The sequence below is a fragment of the Rutidosis leptorrhynchoides genome, chromosome 2 (genome assembly GCF_046630445.1).
Source record: "Rutidosis leptorrhynchoides isolate AG116_Rl617_1_P2 chromosome 2, CSIRO_AGI_Rlap_v1, whole genome shotgun sequence".
Lineage (NCBI taxonomy): Eukaryota > Viridiplantae > Streptophyta > Magnoliopsida > Asterales > Asteraceae > Rutidosis > Rutidosis leptorrhynchoides.
In genome coordinates, this window is record NC_092334.1 from 646,605,111 (window position 1) to 646,631,131 (window position 26,021).

The 26,021-nt window shown below is 36.7% G+C and overlaps 4 protein-coding genes across 16 annotated transcripts; 1 reads left to right on the forward strand and 3 right to left on the reverse strand.

Annotated features, from left to right (window-relative positions):
• The first annotated feature begins 887 nt into the window (after positions 1-887).
• On the forward strand, positions 888-5,381 carry LOC139893759 (protein NLP5-like). Of its 2 annotated transcripts, none has more exons than XM_071876934.1 (5): positions 888-1,174; positions 1,980-2,827; positions 3,285-3,332; positions 3,412-4,174; positions 4,282-5,381. In XM_071876934.1, exons 2-5 carry the CDS (start codon positions 2,018-2,020, stop codon positions 5,064-5,066), a joined length of 2,406 nt encoding a protein of 801 aa, XP_071733035.1. In that variant the 5' UTR covers positions 888-1,174; positions 1,980-2,017; the 3' UTR covers positions 5,067-5,381. The 2 variants fall into 2 exon arrangements, with proteins under 2 accessions (XP_071733035.1, XP_071733036.1); XM_071876935.1 differs by having other exon boundaries at positions 888-1,103.
• A 489-nt stretch (positions 5,382-5,870) lies between these two features.
• LOC139893760 (probable serine/threonine-protein kinase PIX13) lies at positions 5,871-19,269 on the reverse strand. 12 transcript variants are annotated; one of them, XM_071876941.1, is made up of 9 exons: positions 18,948-19,269; positions 18,760-18,812; positions 18,553-18,648; positions 18,143-18,204; positions 7,737-8,038; positions 7,263-7,392; positions 6,993-7,123; positions 6,663-6,783; positions 5,871-6,489 (listed from the first exon to the last, which is right to left on the reverse strand). In XM_071876941.1, exons 6-9 carry the CDS (start codon positions 7,318-7,320, stop codon positions 6,176-6,178), a joined length of 624 nt encoding a protein of 207 aa, XP_071733042.1. In that variant the 5' UTR covers positions 7,321-7,392; positions 7,737-8,038; positions 18,143-18,204; positions 18,553-18,648; positions 18,760-18,812; positions 18,948-19,269; the 3' UTR covers positions 5,871-6,175. The 12 variants fall into 12 exon arrangements, with proteins under 12 accessions (XP_071733042.1, XP_071733043.1, XP_071733037.1 ...); XM_071876942.1 differs by having other exon boundaries at positions 7,737-8,031; positions 18,553-18,651; XM_071876936.1 differs by having other exon boundaries at positions 18,553-18,651.
• LOC139890138 (uncharacterized) lies at positions 8,764-10,978 on the reverse strand. The gene is made up of 2 exons (XM_071873035.1): positions 9,007-10,978; positions 8,764-8,900 (listed from the first exon to the last, which is right to left on the reverse strand). Exons 1-2 carry the CDS (start codon positions 10,976-10,978, stop codon positions 8,848-8,850), a joined length of 2,025 nt encoding a protein of 674 aa, XP_071729136.1. The 3' UTR covers positions 8,764-8,847.
• Positions 19,270-20,152: 883 nt separating the features above from the next.
• LOC139893761 (uncharacterized) lies at positions 20,153-24,717 on the reverse strand. Its single transcript, XM_071876948.1, has 6 exons — positions 23,245-24,717; positions 22,049-22,410; positions 21,692-21,827; positions 21,480-21,616; positions 21,262-21,385; positions 20,153-20,857 (listed from the first exon to the last, which is right to left on the reverse strand). The coding sequence occupies exons 1-6, from the start codon at positions 24,419-24,421 to the stop codon at positions 20,238-20,240; spliced, it is 2,556 nt and encodes an 851-aa protein (XP_071733049.1). The 5' UTR covers positions 24,422-24,717; the 3' UTR covers positions 20,153-20,237.
• Positions 24,718-26,021: the final 1,304 nt, after the last annotated feature.

Sequence of the window (26,021 nt, forward strand, 5' to 3'; positions counted from 1 at the left end):
GACGTGAGATGGGGTCGAGACAGTCGAGTCCTAAAAAGGTCGAGACGGGGTCGAGACGGACGGTGACCAAAGTTGACTCTTAAATATATATGTATATAAATGTATATGTGTACATATTTTAAAGACAAAAACTTTAATTGATTAATTTGTACCCAAAATCACTATCACGATTAGTTTAATACAGAAAATGCAAACTAAAGGGTATGTTTTGCGACACAACTTTTAGGAGCTTATGAGAGCTTAAGCTTATTTTTTTCATAAGCTTCAGCTTCTAGCCTTGTTTGGTATACCAAAATTCCAGAGCTTATGAAAAAAATAAGCTCTGAAAAAATAAGCTAGTTGAAGTAGCTTTTGAAAATAAGTTAGGAAGCTTATGGAGGTAAAATCACATTATTAGCCCCTAAATTATTATTTATCAATTATTTTTTCTCATTTTATGTCATTTTGCATAAGTAAGCTCCAGCTACATTACCAAACACGTATAAAACATAAGCTCCAGCTTCTAGTTTAAAAAATAAGCTTCAACTTCCAGCTCTAGCTACAAGCTTCAGCTCCAGCTACAAGCTAGTTTCACCCAAACACACCCAAAATATGACAAATGTGACCAATTTTACCGACTTTATGGCTTTTCCGAATTTTGACAGACTTTGACCTGATTTTTTTCAACCTTGACCCGAATTTTAACCGTTAACTATCATATTAGACGGTTTTCTTCGAGACGGGACGGGTTAGTAATCAAACCGTTACAACATGCGTCGCAACGGTTCGAGACGGGATGTTTTGCAACCGTGTCTAATAGTGCATACATCACAAACAAACCCACTATTAAAAATAAATTAACAAAGCCCCATTATTTATTCATCTTACATCAGCCATCTGTACTTCTCGACTTGTAATCTCTTTGAATCATTACAGTTCTTAAAAATTGAATCTTTCCTTTCTTAAAGGATCTTGATCACCTGTGGGAATCTCTAGGGGGGCTTATGGTGGGGCTTCTCAGCTTGTTACAAGAATCTTGAACAAACAACAAAGCAACAAGCTTGGAACTAAAAACAAAGGTTTCAAGAACATAGGAGTTTAAGGAACTCAAAGATGATTACAAGGTAGATATTTTAAAGATGATCAGAGTCTGTCTGTTATTTTGAGGGCAAAGAACACTTTCTTTTTTGACTAGGTACATTTATTAGGTATTTTGTTCTATGTTTACCAACCACTTATTTTTTATACTAATTCTGTGTTACATGTTTGTTTTTTGGCAATTAAGGAAATTAATTGCTACCCAGATAAAAATGTAGCACCTTTATTTGATTTCCAAATAATCCAGTTAATAATATGTAAGAATTTATATGTTTTGATTGTGTGTTTTCACTTGTCTTTTGGAATTTCATTGGGTTTTTTTATACGGGGTTCTGCAATTGATTAATTTATATTCATAAGTTTGAACAAGTATAGAAGTCAAGATATTGTTAAGTTGATGTTCTTAACTGGGATTTCAGATTTAATGATTTTTTTTTTTCATCTGTTAATGAGTCTTTTTACTTTTTTGAACAATTATACATGTCAAAAGTAGCAAATTTTTTGTAGAATATTTTGATTTCCTACTGTTTTTAGCATGTCATTTTGGAATGTTATAGGCATTAGATAGAGTAATCCTTACTAATTAATCTATTGTATCTGTTGATGATTATTTGATGTGTTTGACCAATTATAATATTTAAAAGAGTTTTTTTTTTTTTTTTTCCCCACAACTCTTTGATGTTTTAAGGGTTTTTATATTTTATATTGAATATATGTAAGTGGGGTTTCTTCATTGGTTGATCTATTTGCATCTGCTGCTGATGAGGATGATGATGATGATTCATCATGTTTGACCTATTATGCAAGTCAAAATGCATTTGTTCACAAAAAAATGTGATTTTTTCCTTGGAACTTTATTGAGTTTTCTTTATTCATTAATATTTTTGTACTTATTTTGACAGATAAATATTTTTTGTGTGGATTTTGCTAAAGATTAGCCATGGACGAAAATGCATTTAATTTTGAAAATCCATCAGATTCACTTATGGATTTCGATTACATGGATGAACTCTTGTCAGATGGATGTTGGTTACAAGCGACTGATGGATCCGAAAGCTCAAACAATAACATTCCTTCTTCGAATCCCCTTTTCGATTCTTCATTTCAATGGCCAAATTTGCAATCCGACCCAGTTTCAAATGATATCATATTATCTCCCGGACCAAATTCGTCGAAACCCCATGTCAAAAACCTCGTAAATTTACCAAACCAATCCGAAAATCTTTCGGACTCAAGCAAAAGTTGGTGGATTGCACCTATGGCAAGTTCAGGCCCTTCGTATTCCGTAATGGAAAGATTGGTATACGCAATTGACAACATAAAACATTATACGGTTGACAAAAATGTTCTTATTCAAGTATGGTTACCAGAAGTTATAAAAGGGAAGAAAGTTTTGACTACAAGTCAACGGCTTTTTTCACTCGAATTGAATTGTCCAAGACTTTCTAATTATAGAAACATATCCGAACGTTATCATTTTTCAGCTGAAGGTGATGCTAAAGAGAGTGTTGGATTACCGGGAAGGGTATATATGGGAAAAGTTCCAGAGTGGACCCCGGATGTTCGGCTTTTTAAGATTGAAGAGTATCCGAGAGTTTCGCATGCTCAAAAACACGGTGTTCGGGGGAGTGTTGCGGTTCCGGTTTTCGATCAAGATGTTAAGAATTGCATTGGTGTCGTTGAGGTTGTGATGACTACTCGAAAGAGTAATTATTCTCTCGAGATACAAAGTGTCTGTAAGGCTCTTGAGGTATGTTTTACAGTGTTGCAGAACACGAAATTACTTGGCGAGTACTCGGTCAAACTTGGTCAAACTCAGCCAAAACTCTTGATTACTTGGAAACTCGGCCAGTACTTGGAATTACTCGGATAATTGGTCAAAATCGGTCAAAGTCAAACTTGGTCAACATCCGAGTACATCCCGAGTTGCCGAGTACTCCCTAAAAAGTCCCGACCGAGAGCTCCCCGAGTAGAGATTTTTGCTACCTTGATTTTTTATTTTTCAAAATTTTCAAGTTCTTCATAAATAGATTAAAATCGTAATGGTGTTTTATGAAAGGGTATTTGTATTTTTGGGAGTTTTGATGTGTGCATAGACCGTGATTATGTGAATGTGAGGGGTAAAAAAGTAAAGTTAACAAAAAGTACAGTGTGATAATTTTTGTCTCCAGTTTCTAACATCGGATCACTTTCATGATTATAAATAGGCCGTTGACCTACGGAGTTCTGAAGATTCAAACACGCAAATTATCAAGGTAAACAAAACTAATTTCAAGAATATACAATGTAACAAAAGTTTCAAGAAATTAATAACATTTATCCGATTATAATCAGGTACACAACGGCTTCTATCATCCTGCATTATCAGAGATTCTTGAAGCTTTAAAATCTGCATGCATGATGCACAATTTACCATTAGCTCAAACATGGATGCCGTGCATCCAACAAGGCGGAAAAGGTGGTTGCCGCCATTCAAACGAAAACTTAATCCGCTGCATCTCAACCGTTGATTCTGCTTCATACGTATCTGACCCAAGATTCAACGATTTTCAAGAAGCTTGTTCTCAACATCACTTATTTATAGGTCAAGGTGTTGTAGGCAAAGCGTTTGAAACAATCGATCCTTGTTATTCATCTGACGTGACATCGTACACGAAAACCGAGTACCCGCTTGCACATCATGCTAAAATCTTTGATTTGCATGCTGCTGTGGCGATACGCTTAAGAACTAAGTATGGTGATCGGGTTGACTTTGTGTTGGAGTTCTTTTTGCCTGTTGACTGTGATAATGTCGATGATCAAAACCGTGTAATCAATTCTATATTGATTATTATTGAAAAGGTTTGTGGAAGCTTGAGGATTGTTACAGAAATGGAGTTGCAGGAAGAGGGAGTTAACGAAGAGTTAGTTATTTCTGATACAGAACCTTTCCTAAATGTTCAAGAAACAAATGGTCATGGTTCGGGTTCGGGTTCGGGTTCGGGTTCAGGGATGGAGAAACGACGTGCTGGTGCTAAGTTGGAGAAAACTATAACTTTAGAAATGTTAAGAAAACATTTTGCTGGCAGCCTAAAAGATGCTGCCAAGAATTTGGGTGGTAAGTTTGTTTTTGTTTTTGTTTGTGTGTGTGTGTGTGTGTGTGTGTGTGTGATGTCCGGTTGTACGTCAATTTAATACTCTTTAATCGTGTTATCGGGACTGCAGTTTGTCCGACAACTCTGAAAAGGATATGTAGACAACACGGGATACAACGTTGGCCGTCTCGGAAGATCAAGAAAGTGGGCCACTCGTTAAGGAAAATCCAGCTAGTTATGGACTCGGTTCATGGCGGTTCGGGTTCATTTCAAATCGAGTCGTTTTATTCAAACTTTCCCAAACTTGCTTCACCAGACCCATCAAAACCGACTCATGTCCCGTTTCCTGTCACAAAGATCGAAACTTTTGACTTAAAGGCAAACGATGGGCCAACTTCGTGCAGTCCGAGTTCGAGTTCTGGCCATTCTTTCTCCAATGGGACCCACCATATACCCATTGCTGACGAAGGTATAAAAAATGATCAAAATCAAAATGTGGATCTTGAACAACATCAAGAACTAAAGATCTTTATGCGATCCGATAGTCATAAAGCACTCAACGAGACACCGTTATTACAAAATCAACCCCCGAAACCTCGTGTTAAACCAGAAGGGCATCTTTGGAGGGTAAAAGTGACATTTGGCGAAGAAAAGATACGTTTTAGGATGCAAAAAGATTGGGGGTACAATGAATTATTGCAAGAAACTGCAAAGAGGTTTAATTTGAATGATACTAGTGGGTATAGTTTGAGATATTTGGATGATGATTCCGAATGGGTGTTGCCAACTTGTGATGCGGATGTAGACGAGTGTATTGATGTGTACCGATTGCTAAAAGGTGGGACCATTAGGCTTGTTCTTCGTGAACCGCAACTTCGTGTTGGTAGTAGTTTAGGTAGCAATGCACCCTTGTAGGGTGCCCCATGGTTCACAACATTTCATGGGTATGGGCTGTACTTTGCGTTTATAGAGTTGGTGCGTTGATGGGTTGTACACCATCCATTTTCGGGTTGTACTGTATGGCTTTTTGGGTTGTATTCTATGCATTATTGGGTTGTACCATATGAAGTTGGCAGTGTTAAAACAATAGTAGAGTTTTGCAACTTTGGGAGAAATGCAGGTTTATGATGGAATCTGATTGCTGTTAATTTTTAGTTACAGCTATAATAAGTAGGAGCATTGTATCAATTAATGAAATATATTTAGTATGTTTGTTAGAAGACGGTAAAGATACAAATTACAATGCATGTAAGTATAAGTTACCATCGTGTGTTTTATCACGAGTGTAAGTTATTGATGACTTGATGTGTTTGTATTGCGTTAAGAAATTATTTCACATATAGGTTTGAATTTTTGGCATGTCAATAATCATTTCCAACATCTTTTGTTAACAGTAGCTTGACATTAAAAGATTAAAAGATGCACGAGCGTTTTAGCGTTTTAATAAGCCAGATATCATCAATCATCATGTGTTTGCACTTGATTGCGATTTAGCACTAAATGATGAATCGTTCAGCATTGAGTGCATCTGTTTGTTTGTGCCATCTGAATGACAAATGATAATGAACCATTTAGCAATATGTACTGAATCATTAAGAGTTGATATACTCTCTTAATGATTCAATGCCTCCACTTCCTTGTTAATTATATTCAAAATACTTATCAAACAATTATATTCATTAATAATTTATTTATTCATAAGGTTAATACATTGGTTTTACATCATTTCATATAGTTTCCTTACAAGTATCAAACATGTAATTATCGTTCGGAACCAAGTTTAATTTGAACCTATGAATCATTCAGATTTTGAACGAGCAATTATTCATTCTGTTTTATCAAATGCACTAATGGACTGTTTATTTTATGGACATGTATACACAATCACTTTAAAAAGACAGCCTTAAGACCCTAGGTTGTCGTTACTTAAACACCCTTAACCATATAACGCAAAGGAGCCGACATTATAGGATTTTAAACCACGACATTTGCATGGTATATTTGGGGTCATTGGACTCAACAGGCTACATCTCAATGGCTTTTATCCGTTCTAAGCTAGCCAAAACTTGTTTCATCGAAGGGCGTTTATGAGGGTCGTCTTCAAGACAAGTCAAGATTAGCTCAACCACTTTGTGTACTCCTTTTGGAGGGTTGCCATGTTCCAACCACGGATCCATGATTCTTTGTAGTTCGGTCTTATTGGTTAAGATGGGTCTGAGCCACACTACTAAACTATGCGGTGAGGTGCACGGATAACCATTAAGAAAGTATGAACCTGATATCATATCCAGCATCATTACTCCAAAGGCATAGATATCACTCTCAACGTACCAATGACCTGCAATTGAATATCATTTTCAGGGTGTGATTGAATTAAAAATTTTATATATTTATTACTACTATACTATAAAGTTATAATAATGATACTGAACCAAACTTTAAATAAATACCATATGTAAAAAAAAAAAAAAAAAAAAAAAAAAAAAAAAAAAAAAAAAAAAAAAAACTGACTTCTTGTCATATACTCTGGAGGGGTGTAACGACTGGTGACCGCATAACTCATTACCACAGGCAACACACCATGGGCTCGGACTAATGATGCTGATCCAAAATAGAGCTTTGCTTCAAAATCCTAACATGAGAAGAATAAAAGTAAACAAGATTTACAATACGCCAACTTGATTATTAGTTGAAAGCATTTTGATGAAGCATTTTTTTTGTATGATGTCGACAGTCATACCGCTACCCGAGGTCGGAAGACTGCTTCCATAAAGACCTACGGGACCGTCTTTTTCAGTACAATATCCTTAATAATAAACAATTAGGTAAGGTCTGAAATACCTCATTCAATAGAACACTTGAAGCACTGAAAGTCCTATTTATGGGTCTGCTCTCTGCATTGTGCAAGAAAGCAAGGCCCTGTGCTGCTCCAATGGCAATTTTCATCGTTGTATCCCATTTAAGTGGATGACCTGAAAAAATTGAATGAGGTAATCAATGAAAAGTACAATTATATTCAGAGTTAAGCTTCTTTAAGAATTTAATCCGAAGAATTATCTTATAAGCTTTATATCTTTGGGTCTAACAATTGCGTCGCAGATGACTACTTACGACGAAAAAGGTTTACTAAGTTTTGCTTTGGTATGTTTTCATATACAAGGCAAAACATTTTCTCTTATGAACAATATCCCAACAGTTTAACAAGATTCGGATGCCTGAATTTTCCACGGTTCACTTCTGCCTGTGACATAAAAACAAGTAATTAACTGTCTTACAAATAAATCATAAAAAAAATTATAATACCACCAAGCAATATAGGAAGTGATTACCACCAAGCAGTTAGCTGAGTGGTATTCGGTTTTGGAATACGTGTCCCGGATCCAAGGAATCAAAGAACGTGACCCGGGTTCGATTCTCACCCAGGGGTTTTACTTCCATGGCCCCGGATTCGAGTTGAATAGGTTTCCCCTGGCAGGTGTTAAAGGATATGAACGGGTGGTGGGTACTCCGCATAGTCTGGACCCCGTCAGTGACCCCTAACATGCTGGTCTAAATAAAATAGGATGTTATTAAATGATAACAGACCTGCCAGCCTTTGAGACATTGATCATTATCGGTATTTGAAATCTTGATTGCAACCCGTATCCCGACACCAGGTATTGATGGTGCATAAGATGAGCTATGCACCCACCCTTTATAGACTGACTCTCCATCAGAAACACCAAGTATTGCTGACGGCCTAAAATTCCTTGTGGCTCGTCGTAATTCATCAAATTTAAATATCTTTAAATTATATTCAGGACCTTCATCGTTCCCTTCTACCGCTGACATAGAGGATTCTTCTTTCGGGAATTTCGTACGAATTTGGCCGGCTGTAAACCTGTAATCTAAATAAATAAACATATTCAGTTTGGTCTTAATATTAATAGCCTTTCATGAACATACTAAAGTCAAGGATTGAAAATATAAATAAACATAGTCAGCTTCGGGCCCACATACATTAATCAAGACTAATATACATGGAACCTTCAAACAACATACTGAGTCAAGGATTTTGCTAATATGAATGGACCGGAGTTGACCCAAATGTTCAAGCAGTGACCTCCTAACTATATATGTAATGTTTACCAACTAAATTAATTTGATTTATATTTTTAATTGTACACAAATTTTGTAGAATTTGAGTGATGCTAAATGTGCCTAAGTTATAAGTCTACACTTGAATTCAACGTATTCACTCTCTTTTCTTCATATTCAATACTATTATTCATATTCATTCATGCATAATAAAAGAAAGCAGAAAATACCTCCCTAGTTTTTATTCAGTAGAATACTAGTTAACTAGCACTAGTTTTAGCCAAAATAAAACATTCATTCATTCAACAATGTCATATTGTGAATTTACCCTCAAAACTTATGTCATCTGCCGAAGAACACACTGAGGCCACCGGGTTAACTCCCAAAGCTTAAACTTTGACATTTTGGTCAAGCGTACTAATTTCTGAATTTTTTTTTTTTTTTTTGAAAAGCAAGATAATTTTATTGATAAGGAAATGATACAAAGAGGATTACAACACGAGTAACACTAATTTGAGCGAAACTCGAGGACCTATACTAGATATAAAGTAAGAAACTAACAAGATGTATAATACCCTAATTTCGAAGCAGTATTATCAAACTTAACATCAATCACCAATCACCATTCCATCTTTATCAAAGGCACCAAAACCAGCAGCAATCCATGGAGTCCTAAAATACTTGAACATCAGTATTACCATCAGTATTACCCTCATCATCTACTAATACATAAAAAGGATTGTTTCAATTCTATCTTTGGAATATGTCTTATTATTACCTTCACCATCAATGCCCTTCCCTTTATCTCTTTTCCTTAAAACATTATGATTTCGACTTTTCTGGGACTCCACATTCCAATCTGTTTCCTCCACAACAATATTGTCTTTAATACCATAATTATTCTTAACTGCATTTTGCTTGATACCTTTTGCTTCTGTTGACTGCCATTGACTTTTATTATTATCAAAATTCAACTTATGAAATACCCTTCCTTTCTTACCAACAACTTTAAAGCCGTCCTCAACACACTGGTTATTTAAATCAACTGTTTCACCATCATTGTTGATTTTCAACGCGTCTTTTAACACTTGTGCAGATACTTCATCTTCTGTTTTAGGCCTAATTTTACAAGTATTAAAAGAGTGCCCAAATACTTTGCAATGAGTGCATAAAGGCGGTTTCCATTGATAGGTCACCTCAAGTTTACTCACTTTGGCTGGAAAAGAACCAATCACAGGATAGGAAAATTCGACAAAGCTAGGAAGGTCATCAGCTGCATTGACTTCAGTCAAAACTCTAGCAAAACCTAGTCTTCCACTTTTACTCAAACATCTCTCTGAAGTAACTTTGTCCATCAACATAGGCCTACCAATACCACTAACAAGTTTACCTATACTTCTGCCACTCCATAGTTCAATGGGTATATTGTGAATACAAATCCAAATTGGAACTTTTTCAGATTCAATTTTTTCAAGCCAAACCCCAGGTTCCCACTGATTCACAAAAAAAGGAACATTATTAACTAACCATGGACCACTCTCAAGAACCTCCTTCATACCCTTTTCATTTTTAAATTTGCATAAATAAAATCCTGCAGCTGTTTTGACGATTTCTTTAAGGTCATACCTCCACCACATTCTCCTTAGATGGGCATTAACAACACTATAATCCATAGAAGTTCCAATAAAATACCCATATAATTGAAGAGAAAATGCACTACCGCCCTTCTTAACCTCCTCAGCGGAGAAAACTACTCTCTTTTGACCATTAGACATTAAAACAGGTGGAATGAACTCCATTTTTAATTCTTCTTCATCTTTGTTTTGTTTTAAGAAGTCAGCAAAAGTGATGTTTGGATTTACCCATGCTCTTGGGGTTTTAGTATTTGTATTGCCTTGCCCCTCACTAGTCTCAACCCCTTCCATTGTTGTAGATTTAATCCCAGAAACAACATTATCTTTATCACCACTATTATTATCCTGCGTATTCATTAATGTTACATTGCCACCCAATGTAAATTGGGAGAAATCATCAGGAACAACAATTGACTCTCTAAAACCATCATTCTTAAATAACTTAACAGCATTCTCAGCAGCAGCCACTAGGTTTACATCAACCTCATTATAACTACCATCTTTTGAACTCTTAAAGAATACAACAGGACTAGCAGAAACAGTCGGTTTAGCAACAGCAATTGTTTCACCAATAGATTTAGCAATAATATCATCATTACTAACTACAATATCATCAATAGAATGATCAGTTACAGCAGAATTCTTACCATACCCACCTTTCTTCCTGTTACCCTTGCGTTTTTTAATTACTTCAGGGAGTATTTTTTCATTAGCAGGAATAGAAGAATCACCAGCATAAGGAACAAATTGAGCACTCTTATTTTCTTTAGAAGGACCATCCCCAACATCAATCAGCTGGTTCACTTTACACTTCCTCTTTCTAGAACTATAGGTTTTCAGAACCATCCCCTCTGAATCACGATTATCCTTCCCAGGTTGCTCAATTGACACATCTCCCTCGTTCTTATTTGGCTGATCAACTTCATCTACCATCAGATTGGAACGGACGACATCATCCATAATCTGAGATGAACGATCCCCATCAGAATCAGATGAAGATACTTCTCCATTTTTAGAAGCCGCGTCCGCTGTTCCAAGACTAACCGATCGGTTTCGCAAAACCCTAGTAGCAGTCGCCGTTATATCTTGGTACTTTTTCTTCTTCTTGGACACCATGATACACGATTACTCTACCAGTTAAAGGATTTAATTGATTGAACGGTTGATTGAAGAAATAAGGTAGAAAAGAAGAAATTCGAACATGAACAGTGACCTAGCTAACCTTCATACATCACATTTTATATATTTTATATTTAGTACTTATAATAAAGACATAACACACTAATTTCTGAAATTGTACACTGAAATACTATGTTTTAAGTAGTATGAGCAAGGTAAGTGTTTTACATTTAGTACCTGTTATGTTTTGTGCGATAGTTGTATTTTATGCTGAGTGAGCATTTGGCATCCCAAGTTTCTGTCATATCACGGCCCTTGTTATGACAATTATCCTGCTTTTCTCAGTTCTACCTTGTGCATAAGTATTTCATGTGCGTCAATAGTTGATGATTTAATTAAAATGTCAACCCAAATTTGTGTTCTAACCTCATCCTATTTATTTATGTCGACTGCCCTGCTTTGATTCGCTTTGCTTTGTCACATCTTTACTTACAGGGATAACATTTGTCATCCCAAATAGGTGTTCGTAACATCATCCTTTAAGTATTACTGTATATCATATATAGTCCTTTGCTCTGTTGTACCTTGTGCATAAGTAGTTGTACTTTATTGCATATGTAAAGGTAGTTGTTCTTCTAACGTGAACAAGGTGTGTCGTTTATGTGTTCGTATTCCTTCTTTGGGTTTAGAGAGATGCTAATTTTAAGTCCAAAGATGCATTGCTTGCAGACACGTGCAAAATGTATGAAAAGGCTACTTATTTAAACCCTGCACTTACTCATGTACGCATCTCTACTTTATTTATGTGATTGTTCATTTTCTTGAAAATGAAACGTACATGATCTTATCTACGACAACATTTACCTGCTATCCATATTGCAAGCCTTTCATAACTAGGCTATTGCTATATCTGAGCCAAACTTGATGGTCGTACAAAGGAAGCTGGTGAAACAGACGGTAATCACACCATTATACTTCTATAATGTGCCTCGCCACTGCTTAAGAAAAAGGGAACAACCTAATCGCTTTTGCACCTTGCATCTCAAGGAGATGGACCATTGACATCTTTGATATGTTGTAAAAGTGTTTTGGATCAGTTCAACCCAACAAAATACCTATTTTGACCCCTTAACCAAATTGTCAGGCCCAGCCATCGTTCCACATACCTTTAATTAACCTACTGCCACTCTAATCTATTTTAGGGGCCAAACGGGCGTTCTTAAAGGTGTTTGGAATTATTTAAATTTCCTAAATGGTGTAAGTCTCCTAGTTGTGCAATACTTGGTGACCAAGGTGAACCTAGGGACCAACGTGCACTTGGGGACCAAGTTGAAATATAACGATAAATATGAGTCATTGTGCTAGGAGAAAGTGTGGAAAAATGTAGGAGAAAGTTGAGAGGAAATAGAGTAGTCTATGTGATTGTATTAGTGTAACAATTTTTCATATAGTAATTTCTGTCTTCGGAGTCCCGTGGTTTTTCACGGTTTTGGAGTTTCCACGTATATTCTTGTGTTGTAAATTTTTTTTTTTTTTTTTTAAATTGTTTTTTCATTGAACTAGTGTGGGAACTAAGTGAGGCACTGTTTTCCCAACAACTACTGGAATCAAAGCTATCAGTTTGGCAGGAGTCAAGATTATAGAAATTCGGAGTATGCTCTGTGTTAGCTTTGTTTGAGATTCCATATCAAAAACGAAATCTATCGACGATTGTATAGGGTATCTCTTTCAAGGCGACCCACACGACTCATCCTAAGAGAGGGCTTAGCCAACGACACGCGCCTTTGGGGGCTTGCGGGAGCGAGCATGTAGGAAGGACAACGACTACAACACACTATACACTAGTTATTTTTCTTAGATACAAATATATGATGTAGAAGTTCAATCTATTGAGGTTTGATGTAGAGAATTTTGACGGAAGAATTAGTTTTGTATTGTGGCAAGTTCAAGTCACGAATGTGTTAATTCAGCCCGGGACACACAATGGTTTGAATGATAAACCCACCCTAGTTTCTGGCAGCGATTCTAATGGAACCAGTAAGTTCGATGAAGAAAAGTGGAATATATGGATCTAAGAGCGGCAAGTGTGATTTGTTTGTGTCTTTCAAATAACGTTCTTGCATATGTGCATGGGTTATCAACGACTAAGAAGCTTTGGGATAAGTTGGAGGTACCTTGGCAAGGGCATCTCGAATAGGTTGTATCTTATAGAACAATGTTCATAATTGCGTAAGGATGAAGGTAATGAATTTCTGATCGTCTAAGCATTATTAATATATCGTTTCGGAACTTGAGGCTATCGGAGTTGAGGCTAATGATGAAGATAAAACTTTGAAGTTGATACCGCTATCCTATGAGCACGTGAAACCTATTATGATGTATGAGAAGGAAGCTTTGAAGTTTAAAGATAACAATCTCTTATGAGGAGAAAAGATTGATGGTAACATCTCTTTATCAGAAAGCTCGGTACTGGTGTGTGAAGATAGAAAAAGAAATACTCCGGAAAGAATATGAGCGAGCATGTCAGGGTGAATTATCTAGGCGGACAAGATTCGGCAAAGGGCTCCAACAAACGAGCCTAAGAAAATGTAACTACTGAATTACTAAGTGGTAAACCTAAATCGAAATGGAACTTAAAAATAACTAAATAACCTTTAAGAAAACATCTAGGTAGAGTTGCTCAGGAGTTTTCACATGCTCAACGATGCCTATCAATTCAATAATTTGTCATACAATCGTTTATTGAATTGATATGTACCATTGAGGAAGTGAAAAATGCCGAGCAACTCATCTTAGATATATTCCGAAAGGTCAATTAGTCGCTTTTTAGTTCCGTTCCAATTTAAGATTACTAGTTACTAATTCAATAGTTACATTTTATTAGGCTCATTTGTTGGAGCCCTTTGCCGAATCTGCTCCACCTAGACAAGATTGGAAGGTAACGACATCTCTTCATCAGAAATTTGGTACTGGTGTGTGGAGATAGGAAGAAGAAATACTTCGGGAAGAATCAGAGCAACTCATGCTGAATTGTCTGCGTGGAGCAGGTTCGGCAAAGAGCTCCAACAAACGAGCCTAACAAAATGTAACTATTGAATTACTAACTAGAAATCTTAAATCGGAATGGAAATAAAAAATGACTAATTAACCTTTAGGAATATATCTAAGACGAGTTGCTCAACAGGTTTTCACTTGCTCAACAGTACCTCTGAATTTAATAAACGATTAACTAACAAGACTGCTTTCATTCTCCTTATCCCTTCCAAACTGTCCCCGAGAACTTTGTCAAGCTGTGCATATAACAAATTATCAGATAGGCAATAATATACGTTATGATGTATTCTTTTAAAGACATGTGATGCTCATAGTTTGTTCGTGTCACTATTGTAAGGGTTGTTTGTTAGTGGTTCCACATGTTTTACACATGGACATTGGTTTGGCTTTACGCAAGTTGGCTTTGGAACTCACTACACATGTAGCATGTCCGTAGACTCTAACCCGAAAAGATGAGCGATCCCAGACGGATGAACAATATCACAAACTATATATCATTTCGAGATTAGGATGCAATCTTTGTTACCAAACTATTTGCTAACTTAATTAGACGCGCAATTTTCCGAACTTTATGGTTTATGGGTTCAACATTGAGATTTACGGGAAATTCGTTTCCAAGAAAAGTGAACATTATCTTGCCGTGCGTGAGAGCCTACTCTCGATGAAGAGTCCCTATAACCTGTGTTCAATTTATCTCATGAGTTCCCGACCATCTTTAAGAATATCAATGTTCTCTATTAAAGAAGATGTAACTCGGTACAAATTTATCTCACGTGTTCCTATCCCCACCGCCACCACTGGCAATTACACTTTTTTCTAACCATCAATGTGAGGCGAGTGAGAGCGTCTTCAGTTTCTCCTTCACTACATACAAAATCACAGTTGGAGGATTGAGATACATAATATTTTCGTTCGATACACGCAGTGGGACATGGTTCTTGAGAAAGTCAACAGTTGAATTTGATGCATTGGTTGCCTCACAGATGTTTTCGACACCGCTTCACCTCTTTCTATATGGTAAGGTATGATTTAAGTTTACAAGATCAATCAACTTATAGCATACCTTTACATATGGAATTAGGTGATGACGTGTCAAAAACGGAGGGGAGGCAACCAATGCATCAAAGTCATTTGTTGCTTTTTGAGAAACAGGTGTTGTGTGTATCCAACGAGAATATCATGTACTCTCATCCTCTAGTAGCTAGTATGTGTGTAGTGAAGAAGACACTCAAGCCGCCTCACTCTCCTCAAAGTGATAGTTAGAGCAAAGTATAATGACCGATGATGGCGAAAGAAGATGGGCACGAACGTGTAAGTTGAATGAATACTAAGTTAGATTTTCTCTAATACGAAATGGTGATATCCTCAAAGTTGGGCGAGAACTCGTTAAATATTGAAACATGGTTAAAGGGACTCCGAAGTTGTGATGTGGTCATCGGTTGGTGGCCTGCCTTTAGGGGAGGTCAGGAGTTCGACCCCCGTTGGTTACATATTAAAAACACAATTTCATCACTGCCATAAAGTATCCACCCATGACACCTTTCCCATATCGTTTGGGGGGGTAAAAGGGACTCCGAAGTTGTGATGTGGTCAGCGGTTGGTGGCCTGCCTTTAGGGGAGGTCAGGAGTTCGACCCCCGTTGGCTACATATTAAAAACACAATTTCATCACTGCCATGAAGTATCCACTCATGGCACCTTTCCCATATCGTTTGGGGGGTAAAGGGGAGGGGGTTTTACTTGGCCGTGCCCTTGGATCAGTTTCAAGGTTTCCTCTCGGGCAGCGATGGGGGCGGGGTTATTATCGCTGCATCGGCATAGTCGAAACGGGAGATGATCGCAACGGGTGGTTTAGTCTCCCTCGGGTGATCCCAATCGCAGGGAGATGAGCGTTCCCAGGGCAATGGTGTAATGGATGAACAATACCACGCTTCACTATATATCATTTTCGGATGGGATGCAATCTTTGCTACCAAACAATTCGTTGACTTAATTAGACGTGCAATTCTCAAAGCTTTACCCATGGATCATGCGTTTAGCATTGAGGTGAATAAGAAGTTTGTTTGAGGAAAAGTGGGCATTATCTTGTCGTGTGTCAGAGCGTGCGCCCGGTGAGGAGTCCCTTTTTTTTTACAGCAGGCCGGAGTCTACGAACAGACGCGAGTGCGGTGATATCCAAAGTCAAGTCCCGGAATTGTATAGTTGATTATTGACGGAAGCATGAAGTCATCTTTGTTCCTAGATTATGTTGTAACAGAATACGGGTACAAAGGCTCCAGGAATCTGTTATGGTGATAGATGAGGTGATTTGATTTATGACCCCGAAAGTTTTCCGATTATACCAGAATACGGGTACAAAGGCTTCGGGATTCTTCGCATATCATCTACACAATATCGGGATTAGACTTTAGAACTCAATTCACCCGCATCTTCTCCGTAGATATTGGCGAGGGGAGATGAGCAATCCCAGGATGGTGTTAAGGATGAACAATACCCTGTTGCACTATCTATCATTTTGGGATGAGGATGCAATTTTTGTTGCCAAACCATTCTCGAACTTTATTAGACGCGCCAATTCTTCGAGCTTTACCTGTAGTTCAAGGTTTTGACGTTGAGGTGAACATGAAGTTCTTATAAAAAAAAAAGTGAGCATTATCTTGCAGTGTGTGTAAATCTGTGCCCTGTGAGGAGTATTTTTAACCCAGTTTCAATTTATGTTAAGAGTTGCCGTCCATCTTTGAGGATTTCACTCTTTTGTATCAAAGAAGAGCTAACTTTGTATGAACTCATTTCATGTGTTCCCGCCTATCTTCTTCTGCAACCACTGCCCACTATGCTTTTCTCTAACCATCACTTTGGAAAAAGTGAGGGCGTCTTGAGCTTCTCTTTCACCACGCACAGACTACTAGCTCTTAGAAGACGTGATAACTGATATTCTCGTTCAAAACACGCAGCGGTACCTAGTTCTCGAGAAAGTCAACATTTAAGTAGCTCGATGCATTAGTGGCGTGCCGAAGTTTTCGACATATCTTCACCTCATACCATAAGGTAATGTATGCATCAAATTCAACTATTGACCTTCTCGAAAACTACTTGTCGTTGTGTGTATCGAACGAGAATATCATGTAGCTCATCCTCCAACAGGGAGCGGTGCGTAGAGAAAAAAAGTTTAAGACACCCTCATTCTCTGTAAAGTGGTAGTTAAAGAGAAGTATAATGGGCAGTAGCGACGAAAGAAGACCCGTGGAACGCATGAGATGAATCATACCAAGTTAGATCTTCTCTGATAAGAAAGAATGATATCCTCAAAGTTGAGCGGAAACTCGCGAGATAAACTGAAACCGGGTCAAAATGACTCCTCATCGTGCACATGTTTTCACAGAAAAGATAATGCTCATTTTCTTGCATAAAAACTCCCGTTCACCTCAATGTTTAACCTATTAACCATGAGTAAACTCCAAAAATTGCAAGTCTGACTAAATCAGTAAAGTAACAAAGATTGCATGCTCATCTCGAAATGATATATAGTACAATGTGGTAATATTATCCATAACACCATTGCATTAGGATCACTCTGATCAAAACTTACCATAGTAATTCAATTCGATGAAAGATTAGTAAAAATTGCAACCAATAACTAGTAAAATCAAACCCTAGAAAATTGATCGGGAGAAAATGTAACCTAGAGAACGAAAAGTAATTTTGAATGAAAAGTGTGAACCTGATTTCATTAGAAAGGAGGAAACAGTGAATTTGCAAATTAACCCTTCGTGTTGTGCTAATTTCCAATTTAACGCTCGCAACCTATTAGCACCTTTATAAAGGATAAAATTCATTTGATGGGAAAAAAGCAACATAATTAGTTTATAGATAACAATTAACTGAGAAGACCATCAATATTCAAGTGAAACAGACCACTGTGAAACGTACACAACCGAACAATTATTTCAAGATTGTTGCACATTATAAGGAAACACTTTTAACTTAAACATTAACGAATCCCAAGTTTCAGGTTCTATAGCTGAGACATAATACAGTGGATCTTCAAGATGAGCTGTGAAAATATTTGTGATGTGTGAACAGTGTCGTATATCTCGGATTAACTCACCGAGTTCTCGGTTCCAAAGGCCCGCCAAGTACTCTTGCTCCTACTCGTTCAAATGCACTGATCTATTCAAATCATCACCATAACCAATTGATTTCATTAGAAAGAGGGAAACAGTGAAAATTTGTAAATTAGCCACTTCATGTTGTGCTAATATCTATTTCACCCCTCGTAACCGATTATCACCCTTTTAAAGGGTCAATGTGATTTGATGGGGGAAAAGCAACATAGTTTATAATTAATAGTTACATATTAGAAAGGCAACTGAGAAGACAATCTATGGTCAATTCTAAAACAGAGCATTGTGAAGGGTCAACACAACCAAACAATTATTTCAAGATTGCTACACATCATGCAAGAACACTTTTAACTTTAACATTAATTGATCCCAAAATATCAGTTTCATAATATACCTAATCAGTTCGGTGGGTCTTCAAGAGTAGCAGTGAAATTATCTGTGATGTGTGAATAAGCCGCCCCATTCAGAGTCGATTCTATCAAAGGTTTTTCTGCTGTAGATGGATAAAAAAAATATAAAAAAAAAATTAGGTGGGGATTTATATCTAGAATCTAGGGTTTCAAACTACTAAAACTTTCAATCGCATCATCTTCAACGTTACCTGACTGCACCTCTTTGTTATAAACTTCTTTGAAGTAGCCATGGCTTCAATTTCTGCAAGTTGACATACAAAACACAAATATTAATGACATCAGTTAACTGTTCTCACCTTCAAAGCCATCTAAAAAGGTTTTATATCAGTTTTATGAATTTAAAAAAATAACTAATAAGAACAATAATGATAATTACCTTTATGAAGATGCTGAATTGCTGACCATCACTAGTACTTAAAAACCTTTGAAATATAGATGTACTGGGTGAACTCATGCTTATCTTCCGTGCAATGTTTTTCGTGTCGGAAAAAAGAAGACTTTTTTGGGTTACTTTCTTTAGCCGGAGTTTGACTTTTGGCCGGAATATCGAATTCTTGGCCGGAACTTAATCGGGTTTTTCTTCAGACAAAACAGTTTATTGGGGTTCAAGATATAAGATAATCCCTCGGTCAAGATATTCGATATTTAAGGTACACATAAGGCAGAGGTTACTGAACATGTCATGTGAGTTGCTGTGTACTATGAAGGTTTTCACTATGTACCTTTGACTTGCTCAATTTTTTTCCTTTAAAAAAAATTAATTTATTTATTGAAGAAAAATAAAAATTAATTAATACAAACATTAAAACAATTGTAATGCAGAATCCGTACAAAAGAATCCAAAACAACCTCTAGTCAAATTAAACAAACCTAACAAACGATCTCACCAAGATGATGAAAAAAACACGTTTAACTATGAAATAAAATAAGGCAAAAGCTATAACATAGGATACAATAATACCGGCTACACTAAACCACGAACAAACAACGACGGGGAATGGGAGAATGGCCGACCATCGGATAAACAAACAGGAGAGACGGTCGAAAGAACACTGAACGTCACCGCAAAACATACCGCCAACTTCACGTACCAAAAATATAATTGTTGTGAGAACAGAGAGTTTTGAAAAATGCAGTGATCAAATTATGTTAAAGAAAGGGTTTAGAAGTGAAGGCCAAAATGCATGATTTTCAAGAAGACTTTGAGTTATGATTTATGATAATTATGTGAATCTAAGTGCTTAAGTTTCAAGATCTCTAGTATCTAATCTTTGGCTACTTTCATAATTGTTATAGACCGTTGACCTAAGGAGGAGTTGTGAAGATACAAAAACACAAAATATGAATGTAATTCGTCAACTCTCAAAAGATTATGCAGGTTACCTCGAATACCACGTCCGCCGAGGAAGATCAAGATAGCGAGACACTCGTTAAGGAAGATCCAGCTAGTGATGGACTCAGTTAATGGTGGTTCGGTAGCAATCAATAACTGTAATATATTTTCAATATTAAAAAAACGAAAAAGAAAGAAAATATATTATTATAGATAATCATAATCATATATGAATAATATGCATGAAGTTCACAAAATCATAACCTAAAGTTTTCATATCTTTAGTGGGCTCTAAATACAAGAAAAAATAGCACTACTTGTTACTTTGTTCTATTACATCTTCTCCATACAAGGATACATAGACCAACCAGAAACAAAAACAGAACCACCATTCTTGTCTCTATATCTCATTTTCATTTCACTTTTATTGGCCATTGTTTCAGCCCAGGTATCATTTTCTTGCTTTAAACCGACGCACTTTTGCAAACCTAATAACCGAGTGCCGGTTGACCAAACTCCTCTACCTTGCTTTGACCGATGTGGAGACCAACAGTGGCTTTGATGATAACAATTATTAGAGCTTGTTTGATTACGAACACTTATCATATTATCCTTCACTGTTGTCTTTGACTTGTTCGGTTTCAGTTCGATTGAGTTTATATCTTGCAAAACCAACACAACTTCCTTCATATGAGGCCGGTTCTTCGGTTCTGATTCAAGACAACGTAGAATGAGCTCGGCAAATTTTATAGCTCCTTTTGTAGGATAAGCTTGGCCCAATCTTGGGTCAATGATTATTTGTAGTTTCTTTGTGTTAGTTAAAAAAGGCATAGCCCACTCCACCATGTTTTGCTTCAGGCCGTTTTGAATATAATCCGATGCTTGTAACCCTGTTATAATCTCTAGCATTACCACTCCAAAAGCGTAAACGTCGCTCTTGACATATAGCCGACCTGTATTTATAAAAACTTATCATGTAAAAAGAAAAATATATGTTCTGGGAAATGGGTCATTTTGGGTAACGGGTCGAAATGGGTTTGGGTCAAAATGAGTCATGGGTCATACGGGTCAGATTTTTTAACATTTCAAACGGGTCAGGTCTAAATGGTTTGGGTTGGGTCGAGATCCGTTTTTTCAAACCAAAATTAGTCAAATCTTTTTTCTCAAATTTTTGTGTTTCACATTTCAGCTTCGCGTCTTAGTTATCAATTTCGCGTCATAGTTTTCACTTTTGCGTTTTATATTCATGTTCAGGTTTTGCATTTCAGTTTCGCATTTCAGAACGTCTGGGAAAACGAGATATCTGTTTTTAGAAGTGGTAGTACCGAATAAGAAGCAAAAATACAAGAGAACTAACCGGTAGCCACATACTCGGGAGCCATATAGCCATATGTGCCTGCGATGCCTGTTGAGACATGAGACCCACCATCAACTGGACCTAACTTAGCCAGCCCAAAATCTGTGAGCTTCGGATTAAAATCCTGAAACGTCGTTATATAAACTGTTACGGTAAGAATTCAACTTAAGTATTCAGCCCAAAACAACATAATAGATTTGATTAGTTTTTTTACTTGCCTTATCTAAACAAATATTCGATGATTTTACATCCCTGCAAATGACATTATTTTCTGTAGTGTGCAAGAAAGCAAGACCTTGAGCTGCTCCCATGGCTATTTTAATCCTTGTGTCACAAGAAAGTGGTGTTACACCTTCTGTAAATCAAATTTACAATTAATAAACTTGTAAAAAAAACACGTTTTTCGGTTAGTTTGAATTAAAATACTTACCCCTGAAAAGATGCATATCTAAACTTCCTTTGTGCAAATACTCATAAACAAGCAGAAACTCCTTATTTTCCCAGCAATACCCAAAGAGTTTAACCACATTCGGATGGCTAAATGTTCCCAAAAATTTCACTTCCGCCTGTTTTTTAAGAAAACACACAAAACATATTTAATTGTATATTGTAATGATAATTCAACACAGATTTTTGAACGGTTCAGCATAATTTGTAGCATTCAGTGAACCATTCAATTAAGAGGCAAACAAACGCACCTCAAGTATAAAATATAAAATATAAAACGTTACAGTTTAGTGTAACAGCAATTTATTTAAAGAAATAAAACAACTTTTAACTAACAAACCTGCCACTCGTTGAGACCTTGAGTCCTGTTAGGACTGGACTTTTTAATCGCCACAGCGAGTCCCTCACCAGCTTTCTGTGGGGAGAACGTAACAGTGTCCAGCCACCCTATAAAAACCTTCCCATAACCGCCCTCTCCAAGAAACCGTTCTTGTCTGAAATTCTCAGTGGCGGTCCGTAGCTCAGAATATGTAAACATCTTCAAGATTGGTATTTTCGCTGGTCCCTTGGGTGGCAGTGGCACCACCTGTCGAGAAGCAGCTGCAACGCCACCATTACAACCGCTGTTTGCGGTCATCGTGAACCCTTTATTTTTCTTGCCAAATCTTTGCCAAGGTTTCATTGTATCAACACTCATACGCCCTGATTGAACATTAACTAACGGTTACAGAAACATTATAGAAAGATGCATACAACGACAACCGAGGTTGCAAAACTCGCTACTCGGGAAGTACTCGGTTGGGAGTAATTGCCAACTCGGGGATTAATTCAATCGGACTTTTTATACAACAACAACAACAAAGCCCAATACCACATGAGTGGTGTATGGAGAGGTAAGATGTAGACAATCATTCCCTTATCCGAGTAAAGATAAGTCATTTCTCCACCTAGAGTGAAACACTCTCAAGAGTAGAGAAAGTCATCACTCTCTTTATTCGACGGATAAAGAGATTGCTTCCGAGAGGACCTCCGGCCTTAAGTAGGAAAAAGTTAAAAAAAAAAAAAAAAAAATACTAATAGACGCCATGAAGATGGTAGAATCAAATTTCCATGGGTTTTAAATCCTGCCTGGAATTTAATTTAGGCTCTAAGAGTCACTCAAGTCGCCAATAAATCGACAATTGTTGTCGACTCAATAGAGCCATCTCAATCGGACTTTTTATACACTTGAATAATAAATTTCAAAACTGTGTGTAAATATAGAAGACAACCATAAATATAAACAATAACATAATAAACATAATTGTTCATTTGTTCAAAAACTCTAAAATTATAATTTAAACTCATATTAAAATGTTGACCAATCTTGACTTTGACCAACAAATCCGATTTTGATCCATTAACCAACGTTGAGCAATTAATTAAACGGATTTTGGAAAATCGGATCAGTTTGTTCTTGAAAAGGAGTAATCTAGGATTAATCGAGAGTAATCGGGTTTTTTTACAACAGTGAAAACTAAAATTAATCAAACTAACTTGGAAATTTGGTCAAGACCAGTGACCATGGCTTCTCAATAAACATGGTTCTTCCGATTTGTTTCCGATAACTACCACTCTGGGCACTCTGTTGACTCCGCAAAGTCCACACTAAGACGAACTCAAGCCTAGCCAGCACATTAGTCATCGTGGGCCGATCATTCGAAGATTTACGTACACATTCATATGCAATTTGCCCAAATTCCTTCAAACAGTTACCTTCGACTTGCTCCCTCAAACACGGATCAATAATTCGATCAGTTTTACCTTCTTTAATACATTGTTTGGCCCACCCAGCTAAACTATGTTGCTGTTCATCCAACGTAAAATCCAAAGCGGGCCTACCACATAACGCTTCGAATAACACCACACCAAACGCATACACGTCAGACTTTCTTGTCAGTCTACGAGTCGTGAAATATTCGGCATCCATATACCCAAACGTGCCTTTGATCTGATCTGTATATACATTTGTTGTAGATCCTAACTGATAAGCTGGACAAAATCTCGACAAACCAAAGTCGGAAATTTTAGCCGATAAATTCCCATCCAACAAGACGTTTGAGCTCTTTATGTCCCGATGTATGACTCCGTATTCGACACCTGTACCCGTGTGAAGGTAGTCCAAACCACGCGCCGCACCTATGCAAATATTAACCCTCTGCACCCATGTCAATATTGAATAATTTCTTCCATTAACGTTTCTTTTATGCAAATGATCCTCTAAACTTCCATTTTGTATATATTCATAAACAAGGATCATTTCTTCTTCACAATAACCTAATAAAGAGACGATATGGCTATGCCGAAACTTGGAAAGCATCTCGATTTCGGCCCGGAACTCGGCTGCCCCTTGATTAGAATCAACATTTAACTTCTTAATGGCAACTTCAATCCGTGATCCGCAGTTGATCGTACCTTTGTATACCATCCCGAATCCACCTTTTCCAATTACGAGTGCATCGTCAAAGTTACGAGTAGCTAGTTTAATTTCAGAAAGTGAAAAACGTCGACACTGTCTATCTAAAGATGATGATGATGACGACGATGATGATGATGATGATGATGATATGGGTGAGTTCTTCTGCTTATCATTGTTATCCTCAAGTTTCTGTAAATAATAAACAATAATGTCCAAAAGAATCAATAGAAATATAAGAAAAGTGGAAAAGTACATGATTCTTAGCAATACAGTATACTGTCTGACAAAAGTGAGTCTTAAATTCCCTCAAATTATTATACTTATTACTTATTATACTTATTACTTATGTCTAATTGTGGTTTTAGTATATTGAGAGTAAGGTTAACTGAACATAGAAGGCTGTCAAGAGCATACCAAGTCAAAATTGAATATGTGAAAGCACACCTGGGCCCACTTTAATCGGTGGAACTGGAAGTCAATGAAGTTATTAAGTATTATGTGGTGAAGTTGAACAAAATGAATGGTCATAATCCCTTCTGTTCTACTCTGTTTGACTGTCATTTTAGTGTTATCAACAATCATTTTAGTTAATTGGGATTTACTAGAAAGCAAAAGCTTATTGAATTAAGTTCAATGACGAGTTTGAAGAGTGTGGAGTGTACACTCGTCCGAGTTAATTCAATAAGGTATTGGAAATTACATCTTTTCATGGGAAGGTAACCATGAATGGTTGCATCTCTTCATGAATAGTGATGTTATTCCTAAAAGATGTGAACGAAGAGTTGCATCTTTTCGTTGAAAGGTTGCAAATTTACATTGAAGGGTTACATCATTTCGTCGCACTTTTTCACCTCTTATATACAGAGGACTTTGCTTTCATTCTAACAAACAGAAAACACACATACTCTCTAACAATTTGATCAGTGATTTCGTTGCCAAAAACACTGATTGCGTTCTTGTCTTATCCGTGTAAAGATTTCGTGCAACCGAGGCAATCGTAAGGTCGAAATACTTTATAGAGACAGTGATTACATGATTCAAGAACGAATCCGGCAGTCAATTTATACCCTATTTCTAACAAATCTATAAAGTATTTCATGATCATGATAATGATAAAGATGAATCGTTGAAGACTTTTGGGATTTGATATGGAATTCTGTGTGATAAACCTTGAATGAGTTTTGAAAAGACATTGGTGGAAATTATCATGGAACTTCTGTTGAACGATATACGAACTTCTACTATCAATGGAATTAACGAGTCACATATGACTCGTGTATGTAAGTTTTTATTTAATTCATCTTCATAAAACATGTTACTGTTATGATCATGCACTTCTCGTTCATTGAATATATTGTTTTATAAAAAATGAAGCACATGGCAACCCAAACGTATTAAAGAAATTGGTGATTATTATAATTGATTATCATTAACTATTGATTATAATAATACTGTTTAATTTCTTTTACATAGACAATCAAACAATTGTGATTATCATAACGGTAATTAACTTATTGTTGCGCGTTTGAGTACCATTCATCATGAGTACCATTCATGATTTCATGTGACAAAATATTGACATGTCTCTGGAAGGTCTTTCATGAGGCAAATTGACAAAAGTCAATTGTGTAAAAGTTACAATCAAATATCACGGCCGGTTATTTATGTGTATTGGAATTGCAATTATTTGCTTAACAAATACTTCGTATTCGTTATACGGATGATTGTGTTGAATTAGAGAACTACATATCTCTATGAAAATATATGTAACCGTTGTCTCTCCATTGCAATCTGGTCATGATGCATTTTGGAAAGCATAAGCATCAAGTGATTTTCTCATGTCCTTATCGTCAAA

Bases quoted from the DNA above. Each gene is read 5' to 3' on its own strand.
- LOC139893760 (XM_071876943.1), bottom strand. From the start codon at position 7,320: ATGTTTTGCCTTGTATATGAAAACATACCAAAGCAAAACTTAGTAAAC. The intron at 7,124-7,262 runs GTAAGTAGTCAT...CAATTTTTTCAG, and splicing joins CTTAGTAAACCTTTTTCGTC to GTCATCCACTTAAATGGGAT. The intron at 6,784-6,992 runs GTATTTCAGACC...TTCTCATGTTAG, and splicing joins CAAGTGTTCTATTGAATGAG to GATTTTGAAGCAAAGCTCTA.
- LOC139893761 (XM_071876948.1), bottom strand. From the start codon at position 24,421: ATGTACTTTTCCACTTTTCTTATATTTCTATTGATTCTTTTGGACATT. The intron at 22,411-23,244 runs GTTAGTTTGATT...ATGTTCAATCAG, and splicing joins GGTCTTGACCAAATTTCCAA to GGCGTATGAGTGTTGATACA. The intron at 20,858-21,261 runs GTTAGTTCTCTT...TTATAAATACAG, and splicing joins TCCCGAGTATGTGGCTACCG to GTCGGCTATATGTCAAGAGC.
- LOC139893759 (XM_071876934.1), top strand. From the start codon at position 2,018: ATGGACGAAAATGCATTTAATTTTGAAAATCCATCAGATTCACTTATG. The intron at 2,828-3,284 runs GTATGTTTTACA...GATTATAAATAG, and splicing joins GTGTCTGTAAGGCTCTTGAG to GCCGTTGACCTACGGAGTTC. The intron at 4,175-4,281 runs GTAAGTTTGTTT...TCGGGACTGCAG, and splicing joins TGCTGCCAAGAATTTGGGTG to TTTGTCCGACAACTCTGAAA.
- LOC139890138 (XM_071873035.1), bottom strand. From the start codon at position 10,978: ATGGTGTCCAAGAAGAAGAAAAAGTACCAAGATATAACGGCGACTGCT. The intron at 8,901-9,006 runs GTAATAATAAGA...CAAGTATTTTAG, and splicing joins GAAGGGCATTGATGGTGAAG to GACTCCATGGATTGCTGCTG.